We start from the raw sequence: 23,698 nt of genomic DNA on the forward strand, positions 1-23,698 counted from the left end.
CATACCTCACCCTGCCTTAAAGCCTGATTCAAGCACCATCTCTTCCAGGAAGCCACCCTTTAATGTCACTCTGCTACCTTCCCCAGCCAAAACTCACATGCCCAGGGCACCAGGTAACAGTGATACAGATGCTGATGCTGGCAGGAGTGCCCCAGAGACCCATCTCAGAAGGGGCAGAATTTATACCCATGAAACCGTAGTCCATATTCCTCAACCTCAACAGTGGTTACCAGGGAGTTTTCTCTAAAAATTCATTCTTATGAATTTTTGATTTAAGCAGTTTTTACTTATGTCTGTTATATTCCAGACACATACATACAAAGTTAAACAAAGAAACAGATCTTGGTGAAGGGGGCAAGCCCCAAAAGCCATCTGTCTATTGTGTGGAGTGGATAAGTGTCTGATCATAACCGCCAGTCCCACGGCACAGATTCCATGTGAATGCTGTGTAAATTTTAGAAAGATGGACAATTATGGGAGTTCAATAAAGAATCTAGAAGCAAGTAGTTATTCAGCATGTTTGTTAAGTGAATGAGCTCAGAAACACATGTGCAGTAAGCATTTATAGACACACATGTTTACATGGTATTGCCTTTGAGGTGATTGTCTATCAGATGCCTATTCTGCTTCTAGTGCATAAGCCTACAGAAGACAGGGGAACACAGCTACTCTACAACCCAGCTTGGAGAGGGCAGCGTCCAGGAAGAGGCCACAGGTTGGGCTGTCTGGAGCTCTCATCTCAGCAGAGCTACTTCTCAGAGCCCGGCCCCAGCGGCTTCAGATGGAGGTGGATTCCATTCTTGGAGCGTAGGACCAGTTGGGGCATCTTGATGGGTAGCCTCGAGGGATCCGGGGCAAACTCAAAACGGAGCAAGCAGAGGGCTGTGACCACCTTTACCTCAGCCATAGCAAACTGCTGGCCAATGCAGTTCCTGCAATGAGCAGCACAAAATGACATCAGGCTATGAGACGTCCAGAGTGATGAAAACTAGCGCTCTAAGTGTCCAACAGAAATCAGTCACTGTGTACGGATGAATCATTGACTGATCGATTGATTGGCCTGGGCTTCAGAAACAGATCTTGGGGGCATAGTGAGGGTCCCAGAATAGGTAGGTTCACACTGTGGGCTGTGACTTAGGGGTCTCTCTTGGAATGACTCACCCACCCCACCTGCCAAAGACAAGAGTATGCTAATGGCAGGAAGAGGGTCCCTCGAACTTCCCTCACATCAGGGTCACCGCACACCCAGCATGGCCCTCCTCATCACAGAGTTCCCCCAAAGGATGTTCCATGACATCCTCCATCCTTACCTCTGGACAGGGACATTGGGCTCTCCTTACCTGGGCCCAGCAGAGAAGGGAATGAAGGCAAAGCTGTGACGTCCTGCCACGTTCTCAGGAGAAAAGCGCAAGGGGTCGAAGACCTGAGGGGACAGGGCTTGCTTGAATATCTGCCAGGTCCCAGGGCAGGCTGACCCCACAGAAGCCCGCCCCCTCTGAACTCCGAGCCCAGGGATGGCATACCTCAGGGTCAGGCCACACTGTACTATTCCTATGGAGGGCATAGATGTGCAGAGAAATCAGGCTGCCTGTGGGCAGAGCAGAAAACTGGTGACCAGACAGTCCTGGGACAGCCAGGCCCACCTCCTCACAGGGTCAGAATCCCCTAACTGGTGCCCCTAACTGAGCACCAGTCTGTCCCTGAGCACTGCCAGTGATGGAAAGTTCATACCCACCCTCAACACATCAAAGTGTGTTGATCAACAAGCACACCAACTTCCCATAGCCCCAGCACCAGGTGTAACACCTGACACAGACATTTGTAGAATGGAAAAGGAAAAGAGGACCAAACCCACCCCACAACGAGGAAGGACAGTCAAGGATTATTACCCACTTCCTACTTTCCATTAACTGACTCTCAAGGGAAGTAGTTACTCACAATATTATGCCATCAGTAGTAACAACTACCATTCATTGGGTGCTTACTATGTGTCAGATCCAGAGTCAAACGCTCCTTGCAAAGCCACCACACACAGTTGTACAGCTTGTCCATTGCACCACATCATAGTCTAAGTGAATGATGCCACCTGAAGCTGTTCAGGGCACAATCTGCTTGGTGGTACATGACATCCCTGATGAATACTGCCTCTTTAATCCTGAAAACAGCCCTGTACGGCAGGGGCCCTTCTCACCCCCAGTTCATAGGAGACAGAGCAGAGGTGTAGATGTTGGTGGATTTACCCACACATTGTGGAGCTAGGACTTTGATGCTGGCTGAACACAAAGCCTGGTCTCTTCCCCTCTGGTACAGGGGTAGAGAGAGCACTCACAGGGACTCTGGCTCCACCCCGAAATCTACCGCATCCCACCTTCAGGTAGAGAGCGGCCATCCACAAAGTTGACAGGCTGGCTGAGCTGGCGGTACACCTGGGGCACAGGCGGGTACAGGCGGAAGCTCTCCTTGATGCACATGGTCAGGTAGGTCATCTCTGCCAGATCGTCCCTGCCAGCAACACAAGCAGGCCTTTGTGGACTGGGGGGCAGCACAGTCCTGCAGGAAGGCAGGCCCAGCCAGAATCCCCACTTCACCACCATCACACATAAGGGAGTCAGAGGGACGCAAGCGCTCCAAGTGTCCAGGCCAGACGTGGAGTGGACACACAGACTCAGGGGCCTGGCTCCACTTTTCTCCATCCCTCCCTCACCTTCACAGCTAGGAAGGGAAAGCACAGGATCCTAGGGGTGTATGTGCTCCTGGCCATCAAAGGCAAGGTCACTCTTTCAGTGTCCCCCAGAAACCCCACAAGGAACAGTTCTTTAGGTTCTGCTTCATTCCCCATGGAGCTGGAATGGCAAGGGGTAGGGGCTGACATACAGTGGCTGAATGAATAAATGTCAAACAATAACGAGCTTGGAGGGGGTGAGTAACTACATACAGATAGACAGATGGATAGATAGATAGACAGATGGATAGATATTTCCATTTTGCCACTAAGAAGTTCAGACCTCAAATGTGCTCCAGCTATAATGACTGTGCAACAGCTTACTACAGAGCCCCAACCTCTAGGGTTTATTCCCTCGGTCCTCATTTTTCATTTGTGTTCTACATTTAATTGAATGTGTCCTTTAAGTTGCTTCAAGATTGAGATGGAATAAAATGAAAATTAAATAAATGTTTCAACTCCCTGCCTCCAGGCTGTGTTCACACTGTTCCCCAACCCAGAGCACCCAGTTCTCCCCCTTTGTCTTTCTGAGCTTCACACATCTCTTTAGAAAGCCAACTTGGGCCCACCCCTTTTGATTCCTCTGTTCTGAACATGGGGCCCGCTCAATCTTACCCCACTCTGTGGTTTTCTCTAGCTTTTTGGTTCTGCAAGAGTTTGTCCTTCTAAAAACTCCCCCAGGGCAGTATTGGCCACTCACCCTCATCCCCCACACTCCTAACAGCATCTGGCACCTGGCTGGACACCCTAGGAGGTTTCCAACCTCTGACCAGTAAAACCACATCCTTCAAATCCCAGATTCTGGAATTCTAAGTCAGTCTCCCTCAGTGAGTCTAAAGTTTCTTTCCTCGACTGAGCATTTTCTGTGGCCCCTGCTGTGTCCTATCCCTGGGCTGGAGGTAACGCAGGAGTCTAGAGAGAAAGGTGACAGGACTCGAAAGCCCAAGGGGAAGAGGCAGGGAGAGGCGGGGCAGAGGGCACATGCAGGAGGGGGGCCAGTCAAAATTGCCAAAGATCATTCTCCAGAGAGAGGTCAGCGTCAATCAGTGTCGTGATAGTGAGCTCAAGCTTGAATGAAGAAACAAAACAGTTGTAAGTTTCTAAGTGATGAAGTTTGGGCAACAGCCTTTTCTCCTTCATCAGAGGAGTCTAGAGGCAGCACATGGCTATCCAAAAGCAGGTGGGAGGGAATCAGCTCTTCCTGCTACCCCAGCTCTGTTCATCCTCAGTGTTCAAATCCTTTCCAATGCTCCCTGATCTATCTGCGAACCCAGAAGGGTAGTCACGTTCTGCCACCAGAGGGAGCCAACATAAAAGTCAGACCACCTTTACAAGACACATCTGAAAATGGTCCACAGTGAGAGAAAGGGCTCGGGGCTGTGTCCACACATAGCTTCCCCCCAAAAGCCACAACTCTGGAGGGGAAAATGACAAGGGCTAACTGCCATCGCCTGGTTTCCAGGACGGCCCTGTAGGCGCAGCTCTTCCTTGGGACAGACTGGGCTCACCCGCAGCCTCACTCACCACTTCAAAGTGTCCCGGTCCCCAAGAATCTCCTGAATCTCTTCCCGACAACGACGCTGGTGCTCGGGGTACAGGGACATGCAGTAGAGAACCCATGAGATGGCGCTGGTGGTGGTGTCATGGCCTTCAAACATAAATGTGTCCACCTCGGCCCGCAGGTCTTCATCTGATAGCTTGATGCCTTCTTCATCCTGGGTCAGGAAAGCACAATGGGACAGCCCAAGGCATGTGAGGTAGGTTCCAACAAGGCCTCACAAGAGTAGCTGTCAAATGAAGGTCTGGGAGAGGGAGGGAAATTCCTTTTCAGACTAGGGGTTCGGAGCATCTCTTTGATTCCTATCTGTTCTCCCAAGGCCAGCTTGGATGACTCCTACTCCAGGAAGTCTTCTTTGATCCCTCTGGCCAAATGACTTGTGACTTTACCCAGTCCTATCAGTTGGGCTCACCTGACACACACAATGCCTTCTGGAGGAGGAAGAGGTCTTTGTCAACATCTACCTCCTGTCCCTGCCACCTGACTGTGAGAGTCAGGAGACCAGGGCTAGGGCTTTCTCAGCATCTGCATCCCTAGCGTGAGAACTAACCCAGAGTAGGGCTCGGTGAGTCTGTGGAGTGAAAGGACCAGTTGAATGAGTGAATAAATGAATGTTGCTGTGGGAGTTCAGTCACTTCAGTCATGTCCAACTCTGTGTGACCCTATGGACTCTAGCCCCACCCTGGCTCCTCTGTCCATGAGATTCTCCAGGCAAGGGTACTGTAATGGGTTGCCATGACCTCCTTGAATGAATGAATGAGTAATGTATAAAGTCTAAGGTTCTAGGTTGCTAAGATTCTTCAGAGTCTTCAAAGGCTGGAATTGGTCTTCTGCTTCATGTAGACCCAGCCTCCCTGCCACTACATCTCTCCCCAGCACCACACCAGTCACCTTCCCACCTCTGAGCCTTTGCTGATATATACCATTGGACAAGGGCTTCCCAGGTAGCTCAGCTGGCAAAGAATCTGCCTGCAATGCAGGACACTCCAGTTCGATTCCTGGGTCAGGAAGATCCCCTGGAGAAAGGATAGGCTACCCACTCCAGTATTCTTGGGCTTCCCTGGTGGCTCAGACAATAAATAATCCACCTGCAATGCTGGAGATTTAGGTTCAAGCCCTGGGTTGGGAAGATCCCCTGGAGGAGGGCATGGCAACCCACTCTAGTATTGTTGCCTGGAGAATCCCCCACTGACAGAGGAGCCTGGCAGGCTACAGTTCATGGGGTTGCAGAGTGGGACACAGCTGAGCAACAGAGCACAGCACAGCACCACAGGACAAGAAACAGGTTATATTTGCTGGAGAAAGAGGGAAAAGATGCTTAACAGCCCCTGCTGCTGTCCAGGGAGCCCTGTCTCAGGAGGACAGTCTGAAGACCCGTCAGGGACATGTTCTAGGCAAGGGTGGGTGACTGCACACTCACCTGAGCCCCCAGGAGAATGTCCAGGAAGTCCAGGTGCCTCTTGCTCTGTATCTTCTCCCACTCTTTCTCATCCTGGAGGGCTGCTTTCCGTTCCCTGATGACCTGGTCTGGGCCGGGAGCACAGGGTGTCACTGCCTGCGGACCCACCCTCTGCCCCAAAGGGGAACAGAGGTCCTGCAATGGGAGGGGTCCCCCAGAGGCCAGGAGGAGCTAGACCAGAACCTAGGCCTCCTGTGGGCGGGCGGTGCAGGAGAGGCCCACCTGTGTGGTCATGGGCCACCTGGCAGGCCCGCAGGAAGCGGCGGCCGTGTGGGGTGAGAAAGTAGATGAAGTCGTTGTGGTACTGGAAGGAATCAATGCGCTGCTGCATCAGCAGTGTGAGTTCTTTGACCGACAGGTAGTAGATATTGTCCCTGCACAGTAGAGGGAAGGGGAGATGCTGAGACCCTGACCCGCAGCAGAGCCCCCGAGAGAGTGGAATCCAGTTCCAAGTACTGCGCTCTCTGCCCGTCCTCGCCCCACCATCAAGCCTCCCATGAGAGCCATGGGAAAGGCCCGGCTCCACCTGAGCTGGGGCTCCGTAGAGCAGGACGCCCCTCTCCTCTCAGACCAGGGCCCAGGATTCCTGTCACCTCATATGGCCTCTGAGCCGACCTGGGTGGAGACTGTGGTCAGCCCCGAGGGCCCCCTGACCTGTCATTCAGGCCGCTGGTTCCTTTGCCAAAGGTGCACTTCATGAGCGAGTCCAGCGCCATGTGGCCCACATCGCCGTAGATGTCAAAGCTCTTTTGCTCACGAGCCTTTTTCTCCCACTTGTCCTAGAGCCCAGAGATGGAAGGTGATGTAGGGGAGGGGGCCCACCAGGCTAGGTGTCCCACCGTGCCTGCAGGACCCACCACTGTCCTCCCCACACGCACTCCAGGTCCCTGGCCTGGCCTCCATCCTGCTGTTATGGGTGGGGCGTGGGGGGTGGTTCAGGCTCAGAGGGCAGAACCCACAGAACCTCAGAACCCGCAGAACCCACAGAACCTCACCCAGCACACACAGCCAGGGCAGCTGTGTATGAGGGAAGAGGAGGGCCAAAGGTGGTAAGCTCCCCAGCACAGTCTGTGTGTGTCAGGCCTGCAGTGATGCTGGCGGGTGGGGAGGGGGTAGTCTCTTGCAAGAAGACAGGCTGGCCCAGGTAACCTCAGGGATTATCCGGCTATAAGGCTCTGAGCCTAATTCTTGACCCCTGACTCCCAGCATCCATTTTAGTTACTCTCGACATTATTTCAGGCAGTTGTGCTAGGCCAAGGATGAGGAGACACTTTTTAGATATGAAAGGTCTTCCTAATATTCTCAGATACAGGCAGCCCTCCAGTCCACTACAGTAGGAGCTTTCCTGGGGTCTCGCAGAGGCCCTTTGATGTGGGAAGAGGGAGTGCTGGTCTCCCGGTGGAGACAAAAGCTGGGGCTGTTGGGCAGCTTGGAGCCTCAGCACGTGGTCAGCACACAGCCAGCGGTAAGTACCAGGCAGAGCAAGGCTCACACTGCTGCTGCAGGCAGAACAGGGCCTCGGGCCTCAGCAATTCTCCTCACTGCCCTCTCCCAGGAAAAATTGGGGGGCGGGGGGCTGGCCCCGCAGCACAGCCTCCAGGAGCCTGGCACAGGGAGCTCACCAGCATGACACGCGTGGACTCAGCAAACAGGGCCACGTAGGGCTTCAGCACATCATAGTGGAAGCCAGGTGTGAGCAGCTTGCGATGCTGGAACCACTTAGGCCCTTGGAGAACCAGCAAGCCTTTCCCTGGGGGAGGCATGGGAGAGGGATGGCTGGTCAGTTCACACAATCCTGCCCCACCCCTGGCAACCTGGGATCAAGCACATACCACCCCACCTAACCCCACTCCCATCCTCCTAATCAGCCTGGCATCCAAACCCAGGTCTGCCTTTCAGGCACCCAGCCTCGCAGCCTCTGGTGACACCAGCCTGGATCCTGTCTTTCCACACTCCTTTCCACAGGCCCTTGCCCCAGCCAGCACCACCAATAAAATCTCCTCAGATCACCTGTAGTGCCACCTCCTCCAGGAAGCTGTTCCTCACATTAAAACATTGCCCAGAGCCTTTGCCCTGCCTGCCCAGGGAATAGGACACCCTGGCAGGACAAGTTGCCTGAATCCCACCTCTCAGGCAGCCCAGAGTTCTCCTGCCTCCTCCACTATTTCCTACTGAGAAGCTGAGCTTAGGGTGGCAACTTGGTGCCAGGTGGTCCGGTGGATGGAGTAACCATAAGAGTGGACACGGCAAGGAGGGATCAGACAGGGAAGGCTCCTGGTCACCCAGCACCAAGGACAGGGAGGGCAAGTGCCTACTCACCAATCCACTGGAGGAAGAAGTCATAGAAATCTGGGGCTTTAGGGTCTATAAGAGAAAGAGAAGCTTGGTCAAACGGGGACTGGGGGATTCCTGGAGGATGTTTGGTGATGAATAAGGTGAGGGCTTCACCTGCCCAGACTTAGGGTGCAGGCCCAGGACCCCTCCCCACATGGCACCCTGAGCCCTCTGCTCTCAGGAAGCTCCAACTTCTTCCAGGAGTCCTCACCTCCTCGACTGTATACAGCTTTGGCATAGTCAGGATCATAGATGTTCAGGAAGCCAAGAAATTGTCCAACCCAGAGTTGGTGGGCGTAAGGGAACTGGTGAGTCCAGGACACCACCTTGTCCAAACTCCCAGTCTGCTGGATCTGAAATAGCAACAGAAGGCCAGGCCACTTAGGACCCCAGCATCACCAGCCAGGCCAGCAGGGAAGAGAGGAGGTTGCCCGGGAAGGTGCAGGGAGCACCCCTCCCTCCTCCTGCAGCCCTTCCCTCCCAGCCAGTCACAGTCCTACACATCTCTGGGCTCAGTCCTCTCTCCAGCCCCAGAGCCACTGTTCTAAGTCCAGGCCACACTTTATTACCCCTGGGTGAGCGCAGCAACGCAAACTGGCCAACTTACTTCCGTCTGGTACCTGCCACCAACCTATCTCCACTGCAGCCAAAAAGAGGTTTCTTTCAGCATCAAAGTTTTCATTAGAAAGAGAATTCCAGCTTGTTACTCAGTACACCTCAAAATCACCTTGATTCCACCCCTAAATCATGGGGCACTTTTGTTTTTAATTGAGGACGTACTATGTGCAGAGCACTGTCTAGATGTTTCAGGGGAATGAGATAAAAACAGTCCTTCCAATTCACTCTAGGTGGGGAAGAATGTTAATAAACAAGTAAACAACAAAGTCAAATGACTGCAGACACTAGTAAGTACTCACAAGGAAATAAGCACAGCGCTGGGAAAGAGACTTAACAGGGAGACCCTGCTGAGACACAGTGACCCAGGATGGACTCTTGCTGGCGAGGACATTCAAGGTCAAACTGAAAGATGATACTGGAGCTGACCGTGTGAAGAGTAAGGGAAGAGCACTCTAAGGCAGAGGGAGCAGCAAGCAGTGTCTGGAGTAGGAAAAAGTATGGTGTCTCCCAGGAGTGGCCACTAGGTGGGGCAGTGGCCAGAGACGAGGCTGCAGAGACCAACTTTGGAGGTTTTTCTAGCCACATCTACTCACCCAGAGCTGCCTTATGTAAGTGGTATATGTATATGATACATATACATATACTGTATATGCCTTATGTATATGATAAATACCTTTCCAAGACATGCCATTTTTTTTCTTTATTTTATTTTATTTTTTTAAATTTTATTTTATTTTTAAACTTTACATAATTGTATTAGTTTTGCCAAACATCAAAATGAATCCGCCACAGGTATACACGCGCTCCCCATCCTGAACCCTCCTCCCTCCTCCCTCCCCATACCATCCCTCTGGGTCATCCCAGTGCACCAGCCCCAAGCATCCAGCATCGTGCATCGAATCTGGACTGGCAACTCGTTTCATACATGATATTCCACATGTTTCAATGCCATTCTCCCAAATCCTCCCACCCTCTCCCTCTCCCACAGAGTCCATAAGACTGTTCCATACATCAGTGTCTCTTTTGCTGTCTCGTACACAGGGTTATTGTTACCATCTTTCTAAATTCCATATATATGCGTTAGTATACTGTATTGGTGTTTTTCTTTCTGGCTTACTTCACTCTGTATAATAGGCTCCAGTTTCATCCACCTCATTAGAACTGATTCAAATGTATTCTTTTTAATGGCTGAGTAATACTCGATTGTGTATATGTACCATAGCTTTCTTATCCATTCATCTGCCGATGGACATCTAGTTTGCTTAAAAACAAGCAAAGACATGCCATTTTTATTTAAGATATTTGATGGCTCAGACAGTAAAGTGTCTGTCAACAATGCGGGACACCCGGGTTTGATCCCTGGGTCGGAAAGATCCTTTGGAGAAGGAAATGGCACCCCACTCCAGTACTCTTGCCTGGAAAATCCCACGGATGGAGGAGCATGATAGACTACAGTCCATGGGGTTGCAAAGAGTCAGACACGACTGAACGACTTCACTTTTTTCAGAGTGTTTCCAACAACTGCCTAGTATTCCACTTCAGGGGTATACCATTATGCATTTATCCATTTCCCCCTATTTTGAAGGAGCCTTTTAGAAGTACACTTTAAACTTTCCAGTGGCCTGCCCGTGGGTTAGCACCATAGTTTGGGAGACAGTATAGTAACAACCAATCTTCATTAAGCACTTGCTGTGTGCCAGGCCTTCTTCTAAGCACCTTATATCTTGATTCATCGCATCTTCAAAACCATTCTTCCCATTTCAGGGAAAAGTGAAGTCGTTCAGTCGTGTCCAACTCTTTGTGACCCCATGGACCATATCCCACCAGGATACTCTGTCCATGGGATTTTCCAGGCAAGAATACTGGGGTGGGTTGCCATTTTCTTCTCCAGGGGATCTTCCCAACCCAGGGATGGAACCAAGGTCTCCCACATTGCAGGCAGACACTGACCTGACCCCACCTGTGGGCCGTGAGTTTCCCAGAAGCACAGATCACGTGTGGGGCGTCCTCAGGTCACTATGGAGCTCAGCAGGGGTCCCCGGATACAGCGTATACTTGATAAACAGTGTGCCAGGTGAACAGAATGAAAAAGGAGCTGACAGAGAAGACTAGAAAAGAGGGAGAAAGCATACAAAGCATCTGGCTAGTCTAAACATTGGCCAGAGATAGGCCATCTCATGAAGAACCAGTCCAAGTCTCACTCAATCTGGGGAGTGAAAGAAGAAAGGCCACCATCAGCACTTCCTGTGTGGTAAACAGTACCACAGATTTGTTTTTCTTTTCCCAGATGACCCTATCCTGCCTGCTCTGGCTAAAGTTCAGACTCACTGCTCATTTCCACATTCTTTCTCACAACATAGGGGATGGGAGGGTACAGATATTATTGTGTATCTCCCGTAAATCAGGAGCTACGGGAGTGAATTCATAGACTCACTTCAGGTACCTAATACAGAACAATTATTCCCATCTTACAGATGAGAAAACTGAGGCTCAGAGGTGTGAACTGACTTGCACTTTGCTTGTAGCTTAGTAGTGCTCTAACTCGGGTTAGAGCCCCACGCTCTCTTCCCTATACTGAAATCTGTCAGGGTTGCTGTGTTCAGCTGTATAAACTGAACACTGCACAATCCTAGGGCGTGCTGCTCATGACAAGGCCTGTGCCAGGACTGACCCAGCTTTTCCTCCTTGTAAAGTTTCTTTTCACAGTCCTCACCCACTCAATTAATCCATGTTGTATCTTCCAGGAAACAACCTTGAAGAAGAACACAGGACATTTGAAAATTTAGCCCCAGGAATCCTTGTCTAGACCAAGCCACTTCTCCCAAAGAGGGACTGGGCTTGGCTACTTTGGCCTCCAGCCAATCATCTGTGGTTTTTCTGGCGTTCCTCTCGTTCCAGGCCCTCTGTAGGGTCCAGTGTTATCTCCCCATAGAGCCTTTCCCCCTCTGCCTCTGAACTCATTATTGTGAGTTCAACCCAGAATAATGGGCTGTAAGAATTTCACTGACCTTGTGAACACAGTGTCCAAAAGGTTACAAGTGAGCAACATGATCTCTGCCGATTAGTAAAAGGGAACCTTCCTTCTGGTGTCCCTGACCTCTTTCTTGCTTCCTTCTTGTTTGGTATCCCTGGAAATAATCCCTTCCTCCTGTGTCCCTCTTATTTTTCCATCTGTGCTCCTGGGTTTTCCTTGCTGACTTTTTGAACACCACGACTGTGCCCTTTCTCTCCATCCCTCTCAAATTCAATTGACAGGGGACAAGGAGAGGCTTAAATCACAAAGCCAGACTCACAGAATCTCAGGGTTGGAAGGAACCCTTGGCTGATCTGGTTCATCTGTGCCTTGTTTTTCTCCTTATTAGCTGTGAGTGTCCCCCTGGCCTGAGGACGGGAGCATCCCCACCCAGGATGGGAGATTTGACCTCATGCTGACACATAGCACACCCACAGCACATACACAGCCTGAGCAAGCCCTGCCTCCCCATGCCCAGATTTCTTCTGCATGCCCTTGATCACCCCTGGATCCTGGCAGGAGTGAGGATAGCTATTGGTACCTGGCCCCACTAGTGGAGGGCAGCCCCATCAAAAGGGCTGGGGTCATGGCTGCCTGGCTAGCTTCTCTGGGTTACATAACTGGACATCTCAGACCAGTCCTCAGATGACCCAAGTTGGGACACCTACAGGACTCCGAGGTCTAGGCCAGCTTGTTTTTCTCCAAATGGAAGGAAGCAGGAAAAGAACAAGTTGTGGAGATAATTCACTGACCCTGGCTCCAGAGCCACATGCCACTCGTCCTCACATTTGCACCCATTGTAGACATCACCAAGAATAAACAGGAGGGGATGGGAAGAGCAAGCATGGGCACCACTCTCTTCTCTGCCTCCTCAGAACTGGAGGAAGTTTTGCCCTGAGGAGTAGATCTGAAAGAGATCTTAACATTGCCAAACCACAGTCCTTCTTTATAGGTGGCAATGGTACATTCCAAAGACAAAGAGAACCATTCCACAGGAGTGGGGCCGACTGGGATTCTGCAGAGGCACTTCCTACTGCCCCTTCTGTTAATGAGCCTGCCCAAGTCGTCAGTCAGTTGAGCCAAATCTCAAAGGGCGAGTGTTCAAGAAACAAGATACCCGCTTAGCCAGTCTGCTGCAGCCATAGCTCTCCCACAGGGAACGAAGAAATCTGTTCACAAAATGGGATAGCAGTTCAGAAAAACAAATTGTTAAGGAGGGGAGGGGATGGGCTTTCCTCTTCCTCAGCCTGCAGGGCTCCCTTGAGGCAGGTCATGCGGATCTCTGGTTCCCAGGACCCAGAATTGCCTGACCCAGCTCCTTCACCATGTGGGAACTTCTGCCCCCAGAGCTCAAACATCTCAAGCAACCAAGAACTTACTGCTTTTCAAAATGTAGTAGTCCCAACCATCTCTGGATCATCTTAATTCTTACTTCCCTGGCAGTCCAGCACTTAAGACATACCGCTCCCAGTGCAGAGGGCACAGGTTCAATCCCTGGCCAGGGATCTAGGATCCCCCATGCCACACAGTGTGGCAAAAAAAAAAAAAAAAGATTAAGAAGTTAAATAAAATAAAAATTAAAAAAGACTCCTTAGTCACTGAACTAAAAGCTGCCAGATTGTGGCCTTCCCCACGAGTTTGCAGTCTGCTCTCTGGGGCTTCTACTGTCCCTTGGGAGTTGGGGGCCAGATCCTCCTGGGTCTGCGCTCCTCCAGTATGGACATTCCTAGATGCCCTTGGGTGCTATAGTCTTCCCCACTCCATGGGCCCTGCCCTGCCCCACACACATCAGATTCATGAGCACTCGGGATGTTTGTGAGTCCCAGTAGTGTCAAGGACAGTAAATCTGTGTAGTCAAAGCCAGAGGGGTTGGGAGTGCCTGCCAAGAAGCAGCAACAAAAATTGAGATGAGGCAGTGTCTCTGAAAAAAACATGAAAATCAGTGAAAAAAAAAATACTCAATTTACACAAACTCTTTGGAGATTCAACTATGAGGATGAGCAGGGAGCCATGGGGAACTTGGAGGAAGGGATCTATGCGTGATGCTCCAAGGAGCAGAGAAATGGTTCCCCCCCAACTCCAGAGACGAGTAAGTGACTTTATCCTCCATCTTCCATTTCAGAGACAAGTAGAATACTGCACACGTATCTGTGGATGTATGTGAATACATAACACATGGAAGCAATCCCTGGCTCAGCAGAAGGAGCTTGGGAGGCTTTGGATGAGGTTGACACAAGTCTCTGTGACTCTTCTAGCACCACATATGGGCTGGGAGGCATGATGGGCCTTGCCCAACGGCACACAACTCTCAAGTTTAGGTTTTCCAGTCCTATACCCTGCATATGTTCTGCCTGTAACACCTGTCTCTGTCTTCAGCACCAAAGATGAACTCCAGCACCAGGAATAACCAGGTTGGAGCAGAACACAGGAAGCAATCCAACACCTAAGAAGACAGAAGGGCAGATATCCAAGAGGCACCCGGGAGTCCAGGGGAGTGCAAACATTGGCCCTCACCCTGTGTGAGTGACTTTGCTGCCCAGAGTTGGATCTCCCAGGGATACACTCACATATTCAACAAATGGGCATGGAGCACCCACTCTCAATGCCAGGCATGGTGCTAGTTCCTGGGGACGTAGTGTGAACAGGACAAAGCCCTGCCCTCCCTAAACTTACTTGCCAAGTGGGGAGAAAGGAAATCAACAAGAATCAAATACATCAGGCATACAATTTCAGGTAGTGGCAACTCTTGGAAGAAAAATAAAGCAGAAAGGGGGGCAGGGGTTGTATAGTAGACAGGGGATTAAAGGATCAAGGAAGCCCTCTCTTGGGTGACATTTGAGCAGAGATCGGCAGAAATGCCTTCTAGAAAGCCTCATATTATTGGCCAGAATCTGTCCCTCTAAAAATTCTTTTTCCTCAACTATCCCTCCACCCTTCTGCTCCTTGCTCCTGGTAATGCAGTCTTGCTCTGCTTCACAAAGTAGAACCTATCAGAAAAGAGATCCCTTAAAGTCAGCTACCAGACCTGAAGAACCACTGCCTGCTCCTAACCTTCCCTTCTATTCCAGTAGAGGAGGTATCCAGGGCTTGTCCAAGGCCACTCCCTTTAGATTTCAACCCTCCCCTCGGGTACCTCATCCATCAGTCCCCCCTCTCTTGCCTAACACACACCCTCTCTACCAGCTCCTTGCCAATTGTCATTTAAAACATGTTCAAGTCTCTTGCCCTTGACCAAACAAACCCTCCTTTTGCTCTGCTTCCTCCTCCAGCTACGCCCCATTGCCCTCCTCCCTTCATAACCCAATTTCTCAAACGAGCTGCCTCCTTGTTTCCACTTGCTCCTGCCTCGGCCCCCACCTCTCCAGCAGTGATGGGACATGGTCAGCTCCCCTCTCTCTTGAGCTCTCTCCTGGCTGTCCTCCTGCCTCTCCAGATGCCCCATCTCAGCAGCTCCTCACCTATCATTTGTTAATCAAAGACTGAGGATCCCCAAAATCTAGCCTCTGGTCTGCTCCCAAGCTGCACCTTCTCCCTGAAGGTGCTCACCTACTCCCATTGCTTCCTTTGCCATCTACCTGACTAGTTCTTAAATGGACCTCTCATCCCAGCTTGCCTTTCTCCTGAGCTCCAGAAACATGACCAGTCACCCTGTGGACATTTCTGCATAACATCCTCCAGGCCCCTCAAACTCAGCATTTCCAAATGTGAACACAGCATGTTTGCCCCCCAAATCTGCCCCTCCTCCCGTACCTAGGGATGGAAACACCATCCATGCTGATACTAACCAGAAACGAGGAATGATGTTTTCTCTGAGATTTATGTTAATACTGAGGGAGACGCCCTGTGGCGGCTGCCCCTCTCCCCTGCAGATCCACCAAGAGACTTTTACATTGCAATCAGCTAACCAGAATTCAGAGAACCAAATGTAGCTATTCTGGGGTTGGGAGCTGGTGTGGGGAGGAGAGAGATCCTGCCATGAAACACCCCAAATCCAGAACCTAAGGTTCCAATACCCGGACACTGACAGGTGCTGGGCCAACCCCTGAGCCCCCACTTCCTGGGTCTCAGATCCCCACATTTCTACACATAGACAGACACAGAAATTGATTCCTCCAGGTTACATAGCAGTCTTGCGGCTCAGGGGTTCTTTCTCTCTTTAGGTTCTTTTGCCTAATTCTTCTCTGAGTCAGCTGTGTTGATGCCACAGTCTAACAAAGCTCCCAGAGCAATCCTATGTCCCCCTTCTCCTGGTACATGAAGGGAGTCTCCCTGACACATCTCATATCTGGCCGCAGTGAAGGCATCAATGCCTCCTCTCCCATGCCCACAACACCAAGAGAGCCTGCTCTGCCTCTCATTTCCCTCATCCAGCTGGCTCACACCATCAACACTGCCTCAGCCTCCACCCTGCTCTCCCTGCCTCCTATTTAGTCTCTGCCAATCTAGTCTTCACCCAGAAGCTAAAGTTTATCTTTCTTCCACCCAAATCTGAGCTCTTCACTCCCTTGCATGAATCCACTCCCTGCTTCCCTGTTGTACTCACAATAAAGCCTTTTGACCTGGCCTGTGAGGTCCCATGTGATCTGTCTCCAACCCCACTCCAGTTTTATTTTCTCCTCTTTGCCCTCGCTCTCACCCCTCCAGAAGCTCAGAACTACCTATGCAGGCACATGTAAGACCTTGAGAAACAAACATCTGTTGAACAAATTAATTTCTTAAACACACAGTGCTCTTTCTGGCCTCTCCCTTTGGTATTATCATAGGTATCATCTTCCTCCCTTCCTTCCACACTTTCACGGACTGCTGCATCCAGATTCTTCTCAGACTTGGCGCATCGACCCCTCCCTGGGCCCTAGGATCTGGAACACTATGCTGTGTTATCTCTCCCTTGCAGACCGGGTTCCCCTAGGGCCTGGCTCTAGTCTTGTTTCTTCCTCCTCTGGCCTCAACATAGGGCCAGACCCAGAGTAATTGATCAGATAATGCTAGCTGCTTGGGAACAAAGGGACCTTATCTGGCTCCCGAAGACTGGGTTGATTTAGGAGGAAGGAAGCAGATGAAGAAAGCAGGTGCTTCCTTGTGTTCTGCAGCAAGAGTCTGCCTATGATGACTGACACATGATGTCTATCTGCCCAGCAGTTTGCAGTGTATCTCTACTTTATCTCTGTTGATCGCCTTCCAGCAAGGTAAAGGGGCTTTTCTAAATGTGGAGGAAAGGAAATGGAAGTACAGAGAGGAAGCATGGTGAAGGCCCATGATCAATGTCTACTGAGTGAAAATAAGCCACATCCCCAGGCCAGCACTCTTCACTAACCTGCACATGGTCAAGGGAACCATCCCAGCAATGAGCCGGGAAGAGGGCTTTTACAGTCCCAGGAGATCACCTGTCCTGGGCTTGGAGTTGACATTCTCCTTTCTCTCCTTCCAACACAGATTAGAGCCTCGGGCCCCTCCCAGGGGCCCCAACTTTCAGTCAACAATATGGCTGAGCACCTATTATGTGCTGGGTCCTCTCTGGGCCCCCGCCTCAAGGTGATGCATTCTAAGAATTGAGGGGGCTGATGGGTAGAGGACAGACTATAACTGGAGGCCAAGAGGGGAGAAGTGAATCCTGATGGACATCTCTTCCCAGCCCCTGGGGCCCTTCCTTTTACCACCAGTCCTCCTCCTTCCTTTCCTACTTCCATCACCACGAGGCCCGAGTAAACATGCAGTTACTCTGTATGTGATCATGTCCTGGATGAAAAGGCACAAGTCCATTCAGCTGAGAGCAGAGGTGCCAAGCCCTGGAGGAATGCAGGGGTGTTGGGCCTGCCATGGCTCCCCAGGAAACATTTGTTGTGTCTGAGAGAAACCACCCCTCCAGGCCTTGCCCACCCTTCCTGGTGCCAAGGCCTTTCAGATACTTGTGTGAGAGCCAAGAAGCCAAAGCTAAGTTGTGTTCCAGGTCCTTAATACATTCTCAAGATAAGGGCAGGAGCACCCGGGGGAAAGAGGGCAGACAGCACTGATATGGGGGTCGCAGAGCAAGGTCTCTGTCCTAGGAAAGCCCACAGGCTGATGGCAAATCCGGCTTTGATGGAGGCAAGGAGAAGAGGAGGAGACACGAGAGGAAAGGGATTGAAGGTCTCTCTAAATGCCTCTCTTTCCCACATTAGGGTCATACCTCAACCTTCCCATGAAGAGAACGTCCCTGTACTTAATACAGCCCCCCCAGATAAATCCTGGTCCCTCCACTTGTCTTCTCCATCATTGTCTCCTCTGTTGATACCCTGCCCTACTCTCCTACGCTCACTGTCTGTTCATCCAGTGATACCTACTCTGGGGAGGTTTGTACTGTACCCTGAGGGGACAGGGAAGAATCAGACCAGATCTCCATGGTCAAGTGGGAATGATGAACAAGCAAACAGAAGATGACAACCATACAGGACAAGCACTGAGATACCAAACCCGGGGTTGATGCAAAACACTGGTGAGGCACCCCAGCCCCTAGTAGCCTGGTGGCAGCGAAGGCTCTGGTGTCTGTTTTCTCCCTAGAGAGTAAGCTCTTTGAGAGCAGAGCCTGGGTCTGATTCATCTTCCAGAACTTTCTGTCCTTTTCTGGGTGTGTCTAGGATGCAGGTATGTTACTAGGCAGTCCTAAAGTGAAAGTGAAGTCACTCAGTCATGTCCGACTCTTTGCAACCCTATGGACTGTAGCCTATCAGGCTCCTCTGTCCATGGGCTTTTCCAGGCAAGAATACTGGAGTGGGTTGACATTTCCTTCTCCAGGGGATCTTCCCGACCCAGGAATCGAACCCAGGTCTCCTGCATTGCAGGCAGACACTTTACCGTCTGAGCCACCAGGGAAGCCCAGGCCATCCTAAGAAGACAGTTATTTGTAGAGACTTACTCTTGCCTGGGCTTCCCCACTGGCTCAGCAGTAAAGAAGCTGCCTGCCAGTGCAGGAGACGCAGGTTCGATCCCCGGATTGGAAAGATCCCCTGGAGGAGGGCATGTCAACCCACTCCAGTATTCTTGCCTGCAAAATCCCATGGACAGAGGAGCCTGGTGGGCTACAGTCCGTAGGGTCACAAAGAGTCAGACACAACTGAGTGACTAATCACATTCTTGATCCCACCCAGAGGTAAGGCTTATCCTGAGTGTCAATCATGAAGGAAAGGCAATTCCCTAGACTCCTTCTGGGAAAAGTTTACTCAGAATGTAGTAGAAATCTAAATTCCTCCCTCAAAACCTTAACCTCTGGCAGCTATACCTACTGTCCCAAGCCTGGCTGCAGATCAAAACACTTGGGGACATTTTTTAACTCAGACCCCCTAGCTCCAAAATGTTAGAGTTTTCAGGGCTCAGGGGCCAAGGAATCTGCTTCTTCCAGTTGATTCCAATGCAGCTGTCCCTTTCTGTTTGTTCAGAAACCTCTACTCTAGATCCTCATGGAGGTAGGAACTAAGAGCTCTTCCTGACAATGGGTGCTAAGGGTCCCCACTGCCCTGAGATAACTGGGAAGGATGAATCAGAATCTGAACCCAGGAAGATGCCTAGCCCCTGACCTGGTTCATAGGCATGGCAGGGAGAACTCCACATGTGGGAGCACCAATTTTTAAATGATTCAGGAGGTCTCTTAGGTGAGAGCACTTGTCCCTGCCTTCACTTCAATTTTCTGCCCTAAAAAGGGAAATTTTTACAGTGCACAGAACAAGAGGATACTGGTTAAGTTCTAAATGAGATTGCCTAATTGGATCAGACTACCCAGGAAATTTTTTTCCCCAGGTTATCCCTGAGTCCTAGCAGAGCTCTGTCTGAACCTTGGGCCTCAGAATAATGGGGAGGAATCTGTGGCCCTTCTGAGTCCCAGCTTTTAAATTCCACCCCCATTTCCCACCCCCACCTGAGGCCAGCTCGGAAAGTGAGAGTGAGGGGGAGACCCAGTGGGAAAGATGAACGGGAACCACGGCTCACAGAACCCCATTCCTCTGCCCAAGCATAGGGTCTCCTTCCATGGCCCCCAGCAGGTTAAGCCAGACTCCCAGAGGGAAAGGAGGCTGGTTTCTTTCTCTATCCTCCGCTCAGTCACTTACCTCGAGGGCATGCCCAAAAAGCCAGTGGGTGGGGGGCCCTGAGAATCTGTCCATAGCTCTGGCTAGCATCTGCCTCCGCAGCAGCAGGCGAGTGAGCTTAAGGAAGACTAAGACTGAAACCAATCCAAAAGCCCACAGGCTCAGGTGGGAAAGACTCAGGGAGAGCAAAACAGGCACCATGGCTGGAGTCGAAGTCACCCAGGTTTCTGTCTGCCTCCTACTGCCCTCAAGTTCCCTTATACTATGAGCCCAGGCACCCTGCCAGCTCCCACTCCGGCCACACCCTGCAGTCAGCCACAGCCCAGGCTGGGCTGAGCTCCACAGGGCAGAGACAGCAGTCCCCAAATTCACAGACAGAGGAGACAGCCTGGCTGATTTCTCCCAAAACTCAAATGAAGAAAACTAGATAATGGGCTTCAAAGAAACGAGGCAATGGGTTCCTTAGAGGAACAAACAGAAGGCAATTCTAGGTATGATCACCGGCGTAATAATGACTACCTTTTCATGTAAGCTACCTTGGCTGCTTCAGGTACTTGACACACACTATCTCATTTAACCCAAACAAGGTCAGAAAAGTTTGTACACACAAGTTTATATTATGGTCTTGGGAGTGGAGTTGGCCTTTCTCTGACCCAGGTTCTCCCTTCTAGGGCTCGAACCTTGCTCCTGAAGATGACTCAACAAAACAAAACAAAAAAAAGGACTTAAAGCATCATGCTGCTGCTGCTGCTGCTGCTGCTAAGTCGCTTCAGTCATGTCTGAGCCTGACATAAATGCAAGTTCTCCCAGCAGTCCATGTCCAAAGGGAACAATGGAAGCTCTCTAGCAAGAAGGCACAGACAAGCTGAGCCTCAGTTTCATTATCTGGAAAATGAGTTTAAAAAGCAAGTACTGATGACCTTCTTGTTTAAGTTAAATGAGATAGTGTGTCACATTCAAGGTAACTTGTGTGAAAAGGTGGTCATTACTATGCTGATGGCTACACAACTCGTCACACTCCCTGCTGTTCACACGGTGGCTGAAATTTGGCAACCATCCTCACTTCTAGCACCAGAGAGAGGTCACCACATTGCCAGAATCAGAGACTCGCCAGCATTCATTTCCTAGCCCCTGATCCTACCAGCTACCCCTTGCGCTACCTTGGCAGTGTGATTCTTGAAACCAAAATGTGCCTTCCTGGAGCTCTCACTGGCTATGCCCTCAAGGACCCAGTAGAAAATGTCAACTGCAAAGAAAAACTTAGAGATAACCTCCAATCCAGTAGTTACCTGGGTTAAGGAGATGGAGACATTGAGCTTCTGCCTTTCTCCAAATGCTTTCCAAAAGCTCTTCTCCTCCAGAAAGCCTTCCTACACACCCTTCCTCCATTTCAGAAACACAAACTAGATCCAGTCTTCTAACCACCTGCAACTCTTCTTGGGTTTGTTCACACTTTGCCTTGCAGCAATTGTCTTATCTAGAATGCTTATCTTGGCCTCAAATCTCCCCATTCTGCTGTGTCAGAGACTGAGCTGGTCTTTTCCTTTGTTTGCATGGCTGAATCAGGACAGACAGGATACAAGCATTCAGCGAAACCTGTTATCAGGTGGATGAGTGAAAGGATGGACACCCTGGAGGGTTCTCCAGGCCCTGGGTTTTACTGGAGTTAGGAGAATATTGGCAGCATGCACCCACTGCGCTGCCCCACTTTTACCCATAGCTCAGTAAATCTTCAAGGGAGGCTTTGTATCAGGGTTCTCTCCTCTTCCCCAGCACCCAGCACAGTAGACTCTTAATAAATAATTGTTGTTGAATGAATTTTGAAGGGATTGGCTATTATAGTGGGAAATAAGGGGAAGAGAAAGTGAGAAAAGGTTGATTGACCGATCCAAAATATACTGGAACTGCCGTACTGGTACCACTCTGGACAGTGAATTTGGCCCCTCTTGTGGCTGGTCCCAGGGATCACTGCCTAGTGAGGAGCCCAGAGCTCACGACTGTCCTCAACCTGACGCTTACTATGCTTGCTTCAATTTCCTAGGGATGTCAGACATATAGAATGAGTGGTAAGTGTGAATTATTGATAGGAGTGAGGAGGGATCAGATTACATCCAAGGAAAGAAAAGTTGTGTCTAGAGCAATAGTCCTCCATCCTGATTCACACTGGAATCACCTAGAGAGTTTCAGAAACACCTGATGTCCTCAATGCACCCCCACCTCTGAGCTCACCTGCATCTGTCTTCTGCTCACATGGCCTTCTTCGTGGAGTTGTAGTGAGGATCCTGAGAGTGTGACAATGGTCTGTGCTCGTTGCTGGTTTTCTCTACTACAGTCAGAGCCCGAAGTGAGTTGGGGGAGCAGGGGGGATGGCTCCTCAACCTGGTATCTGGGACTCCCAGATCTGTGTGGTCAGCCCAGCTCCTTCCGCTTGTGCTGTGTTTGCTCGTGAGCAACCCCAACCAGCTCTGGCCAAGTATTTTGGTCCTGAAAGTATGAGACATAGGGGGGGCAAGTGTGAAGCATGTGGATGGGGAGGGCAAGAGGAATGTGACAGGGTTGGGCTGGATCAAAGCTGGTTATTCTGCAGGCTCTGTCTAGAGAGAAGTAGAGTTCTTCCAAGGTGTTCTGATCCACCCTAAGATGGCTTTGTCACAAAGACATATAAGGATGCAGCATAATGGAGGAAGACTTGGCTTAGAACCCCTGATCTTCCAAGGACGTCAGACCCCAGCCCTTTCACCTGGAACCGTAAGGTAATTTCAGTTCTGGATAAAACAGAGAGCTGTGTAATGTTATGAAACAAATGAGTAAGAGATGCCTCAACCCTGGGAAGGATGGATACATTCTTGGCAAATAGGACGAGAAAGAGAGGTAGGGGAGTAGAACAGATAAAACCCAGCAGATCCAAGTTACACACAGCAAATGAACCTGTTGGTGCCTGAGAAGATTAACATCAAAGAGAAGATCAGCAGACAAGAGGAGCCAAGAACGGTGCCAATTCTCTCCAATCAGTCATCAAACTGATGCATTTGTTTACCAACATGTATGTATTGAGTAACTTCTATATGCAGATATTTCACTAGGTATTCAAATGATAAACAAGACAGACAAGAAGCTCACATTCTAACAGTGTTCTGCCAAAAAAAAAAAAAAAAAGACTTCTCCCAATATTCCCAAGAGCCTGGGCCCAGAACTCAAATCCCCTGTCTGCCAGGTGACCCTGTTCCTGGGAAGATGGCTTCTAGGAAGCCCAGTAGACTGAAGATTCTTGAGAGAGAGTCAGGATATATGAATTCTGATTTTAATTCTGTCTGTGGGTCACTGAATGGCCTCAAATGAAACCCCACTGCCCTTGGTGCCTCCGTTGCCCCCTGTCAGTGCATCAGATGGTGTCTGGGGGTTCATGGGGCTGTGCTGAAGATCCTAAGATAATGGCAATGTTCGGTGCTCTCCAGAGGACAAGTGATGGCACCTCTGCTCCAGCAGTGTTTATAAGCCATCTCACTGCCTCTCTGCCTGCTTTATGCTCTGGCATTTCTACAGCAGCCAGTTGCGCACATATGTAACCCACTGGCACCTCACCTCTTTCTCATATCTCTCATTTTCTGTTCCTGCATCTGCCAAATGAGACACCTGGTGGGGTTCTGTGCAGTCAGGCCAGCACAGGTGCACACACCTATTTGGACCAGACAGTTAACAACCCTGAGGCAACCCTTGGCTGTGGGGGAAGGAGAACCTTCCCCCCAAACACACACCCATCTTGAGTTCTTGTGGCTAGACGAATAATAAAATTGATGCAAGACAGATTAACAGGGAAAAAAGAAACCAACTTGATTTCTGTGTTCAGAGGTCTCAGAAATAGGACCTGAGAAGTGACCAAAGCAGGCAGCTTTTCTGATTTTTAGACATAGAAGCAATAGATTTGAGAGGAATTTGC

General features: G+C 50.4%; 1 protein-coding gene across 1 annotated transcript; it reads right to left on the reverse strand.

The window, feature by feature from the left end:
* Positions 1-255: 255 nt before the first annotated feature.
* LOC129655495 (cytochrome P450 4B1) lies at positions 256-19,997 on the reverse strand. The gene is made up of 12 exons (XM_055585976.1): positions 19,783-19,997; positions 8,285-8,426; positions 8,059-8,103; positions 7,362-7,489; positions 6,394-6,518; positions 5,962-6,113; positions 5,701-5,807; positions 4,247-4,437; positions 2,369-2,502; positions 1,524-1,588; positions 1,341-1,423; positions 256-932 (listed from the first exon to the last, which is right to left on the reverse strand). The coding sequence occupies exons 1-12, from the start codon at positions 19,960-19,962 to the stop codon at positions 749-751; spliced, it is 1,536 nt and encodes a 511-aa protein (XP_055441951.1). The 5' UTR covers positions 19,963-19,997; the 3' UTR covers positions 256-748.
* Between the last annotated feature and the right edge of the window lie 3,701 nt (positions 19,998-23,698).

The sequence above is a fragment of the Bubalus kerabau genome, chromosome 6 (assembly GCF_029407905.1).
Source record: "Bubalus kerabau isolate K-KA32 ecotype Philippines breed swamp buffalo chromosome 6, PCC_UOA_SB_1v2, whole genome shotgun sequence".
In the NCBI taxonomy this organism is placed as follows: Eukaryota; Metazoa; Chordata; class Mammalia; order Artiodactyla; family Bovidae; genus Bubalus; species Bubalus kerabau.

Bases quoted from the DNA above. Each gene is read 5' to 3' on its own strand.
- LOC129655495 (XM_055585976.1), bottom strand. From the start codon at position 19,962: ATGGTGCCTGTTTTGCTCTCCCTGAGTCTTTCCCACCTGAGCCTGTGG. The intron at 5,808-5,961 runs GTGGGCCTCTCC...CTCCCGGCCCAG, and splicing joins GGTGGCCCATGACCACACAG to ACCAGGTCATCAGGGAACGG. The intron at 4,438-5,700 runs GTGAGTGTGCAG...TTCCTGACCCAG, and splicing joins ACATTCTCCTGGGGGCTCAG to GATGAAGAAGGCATCAAGCT.